At 44.4% G+C, this 12,533-nt stretch overlaps 1 protein-coding gene across 4 annotated transcripts in view; it reads right to left on the reverse strand.

Moving 5' to 3' along the window:
• The window catches only part of LOC135401746 (protein O-mannosyl-transferase Tmtc3-like), a 131,706-nt gene that overhangs the window by 20,002 nt on the left and 99,171 nt on the right, over positions 1–12,533 (reverse strand). For all 4 annotated transcript variants that reach the window (XM_064634308.1, XM_064634310.1, XM_064634309.1 and 1 more), the window contains 4 exons: positions 4,574–4,710; positions 3,035–3,116; positions 196–295; positions 4–119 (listed from right to left, as the gene is read on the reverse strand). In XM_064634308.1, the coding sequence (XP_064490378.1) occupies positions 4–119; positions 196–295; positions 3,035–3,116; positions 4,574–4,710 (435 nt within the window). The remainder of the gene's footprint in view (positions 1–3; positions 120–195; positions 296–3,034; positions 3,117–4,573; positions 4,711–12,533) is intronic.

Raw genomic sequence — 12,533 nt, forward strand, 5'->3', positions numbered from 1 at the left:
TACCCGTTGCACCACGAAGATCTCGTAGACTGCACAGACGCCAACCACAGTAATCCCCTGCTCTTTGCACAACGTCGCCACGGCGATGAGCACAACACAGACAAGTAGAGAACTCCACCCTATGGGAAGGAGAAACAGCCAAGAACAGTAATTACATGAAGAACGAAACCACAAGGAACCTGCGAAGGCGCTTACGTGTGTTCTTCCAGCGTCCAGTAGAGTGCGTGTACGCGATGAAGGCCAACAGGAAGAATACGGAGGACAGAGATTCTGCTCTGCCAACCACACCAGTCACCTGAGAGGAAGGTCAGAAACACGTATTACTCGCTGTACATGTATATTTGAACGAACGGCGCACCGAATGTATCAGTTGCGACTATTTTGCATGTCTGCTTGGAATGGTTATGCCTTGTTAGGCCGCCAAGTACCGCAAGTAATGAATTTCGTAAGCTGGCAAGATGTCACGTGTATGGCCTGTTTGAATGCGCTGCGTTTGCGTTTCTCCTATTTCATTCGACTCTATAGCGTCCATGACGAATTCAACTCAAATTCAATTCAAATAGAGGCAGGTTGTGTCAATTAGTGTTTACGTCTATTTACGTTTGAGATTTTTTTTTTTATCCAGGGAAATAATAAAGAAAAGCGTCTGAACTGTGGAAAGGCACTAGGACTTGATACTAGGACCAGCTTGGCCGCTTTTCTTCGATATCCGACGTCAATATCCTCCCTCGCGGAGGAGCAAATCCTTAGATGGAGGGGTGTACCTGCTATATCCCGTACACAGCGTCTCGGGGCTGCTTCGTGAAAAGTGTATCATACACGGAGGAAAGTACACTAGTGGGGCTCAAGCACTCATGTAAACGCAAGCTTAACAGAGTTGCGGTACTTTCCACTGCAGCTGAGATGTTGATATCCATTCAGCCCGCTCCATACTGTAGCGCGAAAAACACTTTCTTCGTGTTCTCGTGCGCTCGAAGAGGAAAAAAGAAAAAAAAAAAAGAAAAGAAAACCCAGTGTACTTTAAGCCATAACAGCCACAATCTTTTTGAACAAAGAAACGACGAGAGGGCATTGCACAGAGCGGATTTACAAGCCTAGTGACTTGCCAATTTAAGCATGGACGACCCATAGCATTAAAAGTGAACTCGAGGGATTATTGAAGAGCGGCCCCCTAATGGCATCGGAAGAACCGAAATTAAGTCCCGGCCGGACAAAATAATGAGCCGCGTAGCTCTCGGGAACTCCTCGTACGAGCAAAGTCGGGGGGGATATTGTAGGAAACCTCTCTCGGAAGGGATAATCTCGTGCCCTATAGCTGGGCCTCCTCTCCCTGTTTTAATAAGCCCATTACGGAAGACGATGTCCCTCCTTTAAGCGCATTACCTATAAGAAACCGTGCAAAATAAAATCACAGCGCCACTTGAAGCGGGGCTTCATTACCCAAAGTCTCCCGCTGCTCAACCTCGCGTATAGCACATTATCGTCCACGAAACGAAACGAAAAAAAAAAAAAAAAAAAGAAACGCAATAATATTAAAATGAAGTGCTGTATGCCCCAGTGATACCAGATTCTATTTCAGTCCCACAGTGTTTCTTACTTTCTCCTTGACGTGAATTTTCTTCCCTCTTAAAAGAAGCAAGGCAGGAAAATAGATACGAGCTCTTTCGAAGGCACAGAAGGGTTTTGGCCATTTTAAACGGGTACGGTGCTCAACCCGTTTCGATATTCATATACCAAGCTCAATACGCGCAGAGAATTGTCGCTCTGCTTACGACGTACGCAAACCGCACGGGAGTTCGTTACACACTGTCGTCTCCCAAACGACTGTTTCCCTTCGTAAAACGAAAGTATCGTTAGATTAATTTCCAGTTCTGAGAAGTAAGTATGTCGTCACCGAGCAGTACTCAATTTGCCACGCGTCGGGCAAAGCTGCTCATGGAAAGTCAGTTTCCGTTTCCTTACTGACCGCTGCTGGCAGTCTTCCAACGTGGAACGCGGAGCGGAGACCGTGCTGTTGCTCGGGGCCACCGGTGATGCCACCTACTCTCGAAGAATCCGAAACTGTCACGTTTTGCGGGTTTTAAAATTTCCCGGAGGCGCGTAATATTCATATTTTGCGTTATGAGTTTTTGAACGACGTTGATTGCGGATACGGAATAAAAAAAGCCTGCGTTTTTTTAGACCCTAGTGGAACTAGAAGCAGTGGAAGGGACCTCCTCACAAAGCTTTCGTTTTTGAGGGCTTGCACGAGAACGGACGTCAATGGCGATGAGTCACAATAGACAATACTCTACTTCACTGTTGGAATTGCACGAGAAATAATGAGCGTTCTTGCACAAAGACCATGAGCGTAACCTGTAGCGCGCGCGCAGGAGAGAGAGAGATCTTTAGAAATCCCTTCAGAGAACCCGTAAGGGAAGATTGACGTCACACGTGGACGACGCGATGGGATACGTCAGACTGTTCTGCACACGTCACGGAAGCAGATTTGCCGCGCCTTCAAGGTAACGATGCTCGACACAGAGCTGATTTTCTCTTGACATTTTTCTCAATTAAATGGCGCCGCGATAATAAAACCGGTTTCAGCGAATATATTTTGCATGGTCGCTCATGATAGATTGCTGGATTAATTAAGCAGGGTTTTGAGCAATCCTAAATTTCAATTTACTCCCGCTTTTACCTTTTTTGAAGCTCAAGGAAAGTAAATATGACCCCTATTTGCATTTGAATGAAAGCGCAATTCCAAAATAAGCAGCAGAGGAGGCAGACGACACAGATAGAGTTCTAATCTAATACTGTGTTAGCGCCGCGAAGCAACTGTGGCTATGTCAATGCCTTTAGTGATCCAGGTTGTTTTACAATATCGTTCAACAGATGCGTTTTGTGTTCTGCTATTTTTTTATCTTAATATCTATCTATCTTTTGATCTTGCTGATTTTTTGCTCTTAATATTACTTTAAGCGTAACTACAGCTTAGAGATTATTTGTGACGTAAGACAGTATACGGCGTATACAGCACGGTTCATATGCTTACCGCTTCAGTATGCACCGGATGCACGGCAAAAAGCAAAGCAGCAACAACACTGGGCGTTTCAGGCACAACCATGGAACAAACCCTGCAAGGACAACATGCAATATGCATTTACACTAATGTACCGATCAGCACATGCACGATCCATTAAGTTATCGCCAGTTAGCCCAAAGCTGCCGAACAACGATACAACCAAAGTTTGATCTGGCTTTCAAGCGCAATATCTGAACCCATAATTTTGAATACATTTTTTTCATGTCTTCAGTCACTCGAACAAACACTGTTGATGCTTTCAAATCAGTCACGAGAAAAGCAGGCGGCCATTACAGACGTGACCAAACGGCGTTTCGCTATCGCGACATATTAACTGTCATTAGCGCCAATCGGTAACTAAAGAGAATCAATAAAAAAAAAAGTGCACACTGAATAAGGCTTTATCGATGTCTCGTTTCCACAAATACGTGTCAAGCATGACTTAATGACAACCAGCCGTCCGATGTACATGATTAATCGTCGTCCACGATAACATTTGAACAACTTTCGCCACACGCGAACGAAAAAGCTGTCACCACGACAGGGCCAATTCACCGAATCGCCGGGACAACAATGGATACACAACACCGCGTGCATCTGCGACAGCAACGCATTCCCGTATCTGGCGCAGGCATCGGGCGAAATACGCATGCTCCATTTAGAGGTCTCTTTATGGTTCCCTAATTATGCTCATTAGCCTAATTAGTCCTTTTCTTCCCCCTTCCCTAGTTATTAAGGGCGAAAAAAATAATGTAAATCCTTTCACCACAGGCTGCTTATCGCTGCATACGTGTTCAAACATTGTCGTTTGCCTTTTCTCAACTTGCTTTCCTGTGTGCGTAGGAAGAAATAGCCGCATGCACTAAGCTCAACTTGTATCCGGTGGGGGGAACACAACTCACGTATGGAATGATAAAATAGGTTCGAATAGAATCGTTTTGCTCGGCGATATAGTCAGGATACTGATTACGATAGTAAATGCCACGTTAAATACATATACCGTTTTTCCTTCAGGAACATTTATTCATTAATCCTTGTCGTCTTCAGTATTGGTATGCACCGCTGTGCAACAGCGGCCGTTCAGACGTTCTAATACGGGACAAAAACAGTGCTTCTCCGCAAACACCATTATGTCTTCAAGTTGTGGACTGGTGCAGCAGGAATAGACACACTCTTCGGCACCATTTTCGCCGCATGTTTTTCTCTCCCACGTCCAGCTAAGACACAATAAAAGCTGCATTTCAAGTACTCGACGATAATTAATACTCGGCTAGTAATAACGACTCAGTTAATAACAGCATATTCCAAAGGACTCACGCCATACATCTGAAATACTCTTTCGAGGCACCTATTCCACGGGGGACGTTACAAAATGCCGTTCGATACCAAGAGGCGGTAATAGAGCTATTTTTAGTTTAATTTATTTAGAAGAGTTGTAGTGCTTTAGCGTCTAGAAGGGGACAAGCATTTGAAACTTTCTATGTTCCCGGGACAATGTCTTACCCATACCTGAGGAATATAGCGCAGACAATGACGTGCAAGAGGACGTTGCCGATATGGTATCCCATGGGGTCCAACTCGTGTAGCCAGTAGTTGATACGAAACGTCAGCACGCATAGTGGCCGGTACGATTTGTGACTGTGTTCCTGCAAAGCAAAAAGTATGTGACATTTACGCATCGTTACCGCACAGATTGTTCTCTAATCACGTCGCATTCTAGACACATTTCGCGATCGGAGTTGTGCATCTACCCTCATCATGGTCCCTCTTACTTCCTCATGAGCCAACAGTTGAAAGCATGACGGTACACTCAGACATCACATTCACGCGTTCTCAACGATCACATACTCCAGCAAGGTAGCCAAGTGCATAGAGATACCAACTCTTCTATGTGACATCAAAGATCTCATGGTGTCGGGTTAAAAATCCTAGCACCGGCTGCGCTTTTCCAGGTCTTCCCTGGGCTTTCCTACGGATGTGTGTAGAGCGAAATTCAGAAGAAGTATCAACAATGAGGGAGAACGCAACATGTAAGCCTTCAATGGGCAATCAATTTATTGTCAGCATATATAAGCAGGAAAAATCAGAAGACGATAAAGAGCTTACAGGAAAACACAAAGGGGAGTTTATTAACACATATAGGGATAGGGGTCGACGTTTCGGCAGTCAGCGCTGCCTTCGACGGGACTGGGGTTTGTTGACAAGAAGAAGCTTTATATATGGGAGAGGGTTATGTACAAGGGAAAGAGAGCAGGGCACGCGCTTTTGTCATGACTAACACATGCTGGCGACTAAGTGAAAGGGGAATGACCGGGCCCTTGAGGAAATACCCGTGAGCCTGAAAAAGAGACAAAAGAGCGTATGTATTGTGCTGGATTAGGAATGCAGGCTGCGAATAGTAGAAAGGATTCCTGGATCTTCGTTTATCTGACACTGGAATTTATGAATGAGATAAGATTCGCGCTGTTCCCTGAGCCGCTGGGAAGGAAAGCCTGACTGCAGGATGAAAATAGATATATTGGTGATTGAGTGTCCTTGTTTACTGAAATGGCGAAATATATATATACACGCTACAAAATTTAGGTTCGAACGACCAGGATGTTGAATATAGATAGGGGAGAAAAGACACCAGAGACTGAAGTAGGGAGTAGGGGAAGTTATTTATTAAGCTGGCATTTAAACTAAGGCTCTGGGGAAGTCTACGTTTCGGCGGAGCTTCCGCCGAAACGTAGACTTCCCCAGACCCTTAGTTTAAATGCCAGCTTAATAAATAACTTCCCCTACTCCCTACTTCAGTCTCTGGTGTCTTTTCTCCCCTATATATATATTATACATGGGTGTAGCTGCGCATCGTTCGGAATTGGCAAATCAGGGGTCGCTCAGCGAGCGATATACACCTGGGAGGGTGACTGAGCACTCCTCAATGCAACAGTGCAAGCCAGTGGTGGCGAAACACGTGTCCTCTGGTGCTGTCGCATCGTTCCATGAGTATCTGTTTCTCTGCGTGCAGTCATAGAAGCCATCTTAATCTGTAATTTTGAATTTCAAACACGTCTAGTGTCATTTACCTGTATCTTTAATGTTTTTTCCCCCTCATTATATACATATATAGGTATTCAATAAGCATCAGAAGTGGAGACAGTGCTTCTACAGGACAAGGAATAAAAGGGGAACTTTATTAAAAACTAAGAGGGGGTATTCGACGTTTCGACAGCAGCGCTGTCTTCAACAGGAATGGGATATTATGGTGACGCAAGACAATTCCAAAGAATGAGGGGATTATGTACAAGGGGAGAGGGCAGCACACGTGCTTTGTCAAACAAAGGTAAAAGGAATCACAGGCAGTCAGGTTCCTCGCCGGAGGCCAATGATTTCCTGGGGGTGACCAACCGGGGAGTCTGGAAGAGGTACAAAAGAGTGTATGTATTCTGAGAGAATTAGGAATTTCTCTCAGAATACATCTCTTTCAGACTCCCCGGTTGACACACACAAAGCAGCATACAAAACGCTGAGTTCGTCCTCTTTGTTGATTCAGCCTCTGCAATTTACCTTACGGTAAAAGAAAAATGAAAAGAAAATAAGAAAAAAGTGTTGGTTGGTTCATTTGTGCATGAACGTGAAAGTGAATGTCCGTGACTTCTTGAACGAGGCTCACCGACTTTTCTCATCCTTGATGTCAGGATGCACGTCTGTATACCCGTTGCTATCGCAGAAAAAAAGAGAAAGGGGAAAACTGGACCGTTGCTTGAACGCATACTCCGAAAATACCGCTACATCCATAATTTACTTAATGAGGTGCGGGGACATACCACATTCATCTCACGCTGGTAAGCCGTTTCTCGTGCACGAGGAAGATAATGACCCTGTTCCTCAGCCATTTGGCCAGCGAAATAGCATCTATACTCGGCGACGTAAAATCCTCAATCACCTACTTGGTCGGTAGGTGGAGCCCGCAAACCACACTATAACGACAGGGTGGACGACGACCGGACGCTATCGTCTTCGAGCGATATCATCATCATCATATTGCCTCTCTCCCATTCCAGCTAAGGGAAAAACATCACTGTATTGGAAACGCCGTATGCTCAAAAGCATGCACTAAATACACCTATAAGAAAGAAATCACATACAGTACGTGACAACGCTCATATAAACCGGGGACTTCTATCGCAACCTGGAGGTTTGAGCAGTGGCTTCAATATCGAAATTTAGCCGATAAGGCCATCGCGTAGGCCTAAAAAAAAAGAAAAAAAGAAGAAAAAGAACGAACAAAAAGGAAGAAGCCAAGAAACGAAAGTGACGATTATCAAGAACCAATAAGAGAGTATAAACGATAAAACCGAAAGTAAAACAGAACGAGAGAAAATAGGTAAAATAAAAAAAGAGAGACAATAAAAATAAAGCATCTACCTCTACATTGATTCTTAACCTTTATCGACCAGCCTCTCCACCGCTCCCCTTCTCTGCACGGCGATGAAAAAAAGAAAAAAAAAAAAGGAAGGAAGAGAAAGAAGAAAGAGGAACTAGTTCAGTGAAGGTAGAAAATAATAATAAAGTTTAAACTTTCCCTCTGGCTGAACAGTCGACATTTTTCGGTGGCCGCAAGCTGTTTCCGTTTCCCCTCTTGGCTCTGTTTTTCTAAGAGCGAAAGCAATGTTATCGAAAGGGACGAAAAAAAAATAATAATAATAATGTAATGGCTCGACTAATGGTATGCATAGCTTTCTGGAGACGCCTATGAGATTGGAGAATTTTCGTCGCCTTCCCCAAACTGGCAATTTAATAGACGTAAGGGCCCGGCTCTGTAATTGCATCTTTGGTCTTTTTCGATGGCGCCTCTTATACAATTGAGGGCGTTCTTCCTCTCATTTCGAGCGAAATGTCGCCGCGTAGTCGCACCCATGTACTGCTTGCGACACGCTCGTCTGAAACCAGCACCCTGTGGTTTATCTCCAGGTGTTGCAAGATCGTTTAGTTTGAGTAATCAACACGTGCAGTGTACGGTCTTTCTTTAAATCCAATATTGGAAGAACATTTCGGATTTATGTAGGAGGGAATGGCGCTCATGCTGGTGTCAAGGGCCCCCAAAATAACACTCGCACTTTTCGCCGTATTCTCGCTTCGAGGTTTGTTTCCTACTTCCTGACTGTGTTCACCCGACCTAACGACGTATACTTCGCGAGAAAGCCATCTAAAAGCCACATTTCCTCGATCACGAATAACGAATGGTATAGTGCAGTGTACACTATACCCGAATCTTATAGCATTGGATCCACTGTCCACCATCCGTGGATCGTGGAGGAGAGAGAGTCCAGATCGTAAGGTGTCCACCTACTGCTACTAAGGCGACGGTGGTGATATATGATATGATAGGATGGTGCAGATTGTATAAGCTTACATTTAAAGGACGAAAATCAAAGTATATGCTCTTTTTCTTGTAAACAAAAGTAGAGAGAGAAAGAGGGGGAGACCTAAATACATTCGTTATCGTGTTAAACGCGCTGTGCTCCTCAATCGATGTATCCTTGGACTTGTGTGGGCAGACTTACATGCACGACACTAAACAGCCTCAAGACCGTAACATAACAACTTTCACACGTAACAAACTCAGACAAACTTTCAATATTGCCGTACTCCAGCGGTTCGCAAAGGCATGTTCGTGTCTCCAGAACTATACAGGGTGTCCCAGAAAACGTGTCATTGAATTATAATAAAAAAACTACGACACCTAGAATCTTGCGGTCAATAGCATTTGTTCTTGTTAGGTTTTTGCCACCTCCTAATGTGAATGTCATGTACTCCAAGTTTAATTATGTAAATATTTGCGAACTGAACTCGGAAATTTTCCAAGTAAAGCTCACTTTTTTACCCCACCAATATGAAGAGCGGGCCGAATTCACTCAAATTCATGATAGTTCACAGTGATATTCACGAGCTATCCCATCGGAAAAAATAGCCGAATATCATGCTTTTCGGAGCACCGGACCATAGCGCGCGATGACTTTTTGAGCGCAATCGCTCTCAGTGCGACGAAAGGAGGTTCCGAAGCCAGCCCACAGAGTGATAGTAGAAAAAGTAACAGTTCCTAAAATTGGGAAAGGGAAAGCATTATCCCAGCGAAGGTCGGACGTGATAAGCCATGCCTGTTTTATCTCTTTCTGCGACGTCGGGGAGGGCTGGGTTTCCAACCTCCTTTCGTCGGACTGACAAAGATTGCGCTGAAAAATTCATCGTGCGCTATTCTGTGCGACCTCCGTAGAGCATGATGTTCGGCTATTTTTTCCTATGGGATAGCTCCTGAATATCCCTGTCAATTATCATTAATTTGAGTAAATTAGACACGCTCTTCACATTGGTGGGGTAAAAAAGTGACCTTGCCTAGGCAAATTTCCGACTTAGGCTCGCAAAAATTTACATAATTAAACTTACGTTACACGACATTCACATGAGGAGGTGGCAAAAACCCAGTAAGAACAAATACAGCTCTAGGTGATGTAGTTTTTTTATTATAATTCAATGACACGTTTTCTGGGACACCCTGTACGTATTTCTAAAGAACGGCTACGCGACTGTTAGAGCGCGATGCTCTCCTACGGCATATCTATACCCAATGCATGCAAGTGGAAGCCGTCAGACGGAAAATGTCGGTGTGAAGGCCGTGCTTGCAATGCTCGTAAAACGCGACTATTGAATTCCTTTTCGAGAATCGATGCATGGTCGTGTGAAACAGAGCCTCCATTTATGCTGTACAGAGAAACAAACCTCGTTTAGGATTTCAAAATGGGAAATCGATGGAAGCGCATTGATTTCAGAAGCGCGTTGTCACTCCCCGCTTCTCCATCTGTTGTACCGAACGGAAATGGTAAATAAGCACCGAAAAACTACCACAAATACTGCAACCGCTCCGAATGGTACCGTATAGTGGGGCGTGCCACTCGATGATTCCTCGTAAGCCATGTACTATATGCGTTGGACTATGGACCGCGCGATACAGGTACACAATATAAATTTATATATCGCTTTCATGAATATACATAAAACGTATAATCACCATAAAGGGAAACTAGCACTTACGGGATACGTATCAGACGAGCATCATAATCAATGGTTTTATTAATCTCTGCAAAAACTAAGCCTTCTAATGCAGTCAGAAGATTCTAGTTGATTGCGACACAGAGGTTATTTTTTTATTAGTTACATATTTTTTTTTATAAATAAGCTGCGAGAGCAGCAAATTGTGCGGCCGGGCGGACGTCCTGTCGGAAATCGTTTTATACTACTGGGCGCGTGATTATCTAAAACTCATTAATTAACTTATTAATTGGATGTTTTCTGAGAAATGTGAGATAGCAGAGTTGGCGCCAGTCACTATTCAAATCTCTCGTCCTTGTTTAACACACGGACGAGCGAACGCAACTACTCACTACCGGAGCGCTGAAAGAGCGACACGCATTGCACGTGAGAGGGCCACGTGCTTTGGAGCGACGCAGCAGATTGGAGTAGGCGCTAATCCATTGGCCAGGCAGACAGCGCCCTCCGGCCCAGAAAGGGCGCTCGAGAAATGCGTAGTTCTGGTTTCGGTTCATTTGCATAGCGAAATTTGGCAATTTGTCTCTGGTACGTTCGCTTCTCAGAGTGTTTAATAATGAGATCGGATTTGAATAATGAGTTCTGCCATTTCGCATTTCTCAGAAAGCGCGTAATTAATACGTTAAATAATGAATTTTAGCTAATTAGTCGTCCAGTAGTTGCATACGCTGTACTACAGGATGGCCGCATAACCCACCCGCCAAAAATGACACACGCGCCTCTGCTCTCGCAGCTTTTTTAAATAAAGAATCTGTAACGAATATATATATATATATATATACTATATAAAACCCGTATATAAATGCAAAAAGGGTGGCGATAATTTGTAGCTAGCTGCAGGTCTCGTATACAAATAATAGAGAATACCGTATTCTTTAAAGGACGGACGGACGCACACACGCACAAAGAAACAAACAAACAAAGTCAGGAAGTTCGTTGAGAGGAACAAAGAAGAAGAATAACGTCATTTTCTTGGGGTGTTTCATCGCCGGAGTAGGAGGATGAGGAGAAGAAGAAGAAAGTACGTGTTGATCTGACGATACACACAGGACAGGCAGGGGACGTGAAAGGTAACAACTGCCTATTCAGGATCACTCGATCGCATAATCCCTTTTTTTTTCCTTTCGCGGTGTTTTGCAGCGTGCCATCATTACACGCGTGCTGACGGACGTCCTGGGGACACCCAAAGAACATCCCTGTGACAGACCTCACCGTTCTGACTCATCTCCCACCAGAGCATTGAAAGCCTTATCGAGAAACAACAATCGCTTCGAATGCGAACCAAAAAGGATGCAAGAAAGAAACTCCTCCTTGCCGCGTACACGTCCCGTATACGAGGCTGAATTGCTCTATGGGGGACATTAAGAAAGACGGCGCATTATGCGTTTGCGCAAACTTATCTATAAAAGGGGTGCACGAGGACCTAACGTCGCAATAAATAGCGGTGCCCATTACGGGAATACAAGTTTCATTTGTTGCGGCGGCGCTGGGCGACCATTTAAAGCTGCCGTCATGACATGTAATAGGGGGCTGTCTCTCATTGAGAACTGCACGCGCTGCCTTTATCTTCTTTCATTCCACACTATGAGATAAGGTCGCGGCGTATTTTAAAAAGGCAGAGAAAGAAGCACGTCGTTTCCTCGAGCCGAGCAAAAGGGCTCCGCTAGTTAAAATGATGATGATTGCTCTTCGTCATTACGTGCTCAGAGTATAGGTTAGATAAACCGTGTTAACAGAGACTGTGCTCACGGTCGCGACGAATAAATAACGTCGGAAGTTAGCTCGTACGCAATTTTTCATAATATAAATGATGCTAAAATGATGGTTCTGTGGTTGTGCTATTCAAAAGGAATGGGGGTATACGGATGTTATCGAGCTGCTTCATGCAGCTTTTTTTCTGTGTCCCTTTTTCCTCCGGAAACAAAAGGTAAACACACACACACAAACAGGAAGCTGCTGACGATGACGTCAAGGTTGACGATGCCGAAATTCGGTCATAAATGATACTTTTAAATAAGTGGGAGCTTTATATGGAAGAACCCGAGACATAAACAGAGAAAACATACAGACACGAAACGATCTCTGTGTCTCGCGTTGTTCTGAATCATGTTCCAGCCCGCCTGTGACCTTACCTGTACCGCATTTACACGCACATAGACGCCAGCCAATATTTTATTCCATGTCAGCCCCGCGAAGCAACTGTGGCTATGTGCGGTGGACAGAGTACAGCTGGAAGGAGCGAAAGACAGGGATGGCTAGAACGCGTAGAGGGTCGACTTCACAGAGGAAGTATGCCAATACCTGTCTCAAGCTGCCTCCTCGCAGCTCTCTGTCCGTTCGCCTACACCTGATAGGTGGAAATAAAATAATGAAATGAGAC

The sequence above is a fragment of the Ornithodoros turicata genome, chromosome 7 (assembly GCF_037126465.1).
Source record: "Ornithodoros turicata isolate Travis chromosome 7, ASM3712646v1, whole genome shotgun sequence".
NCBI lineage: Eukaryota > Metazoa > Arthropoda > Arachnida > Ixodida > Argasidae > Ornithodoros > Ornithodoros turicata.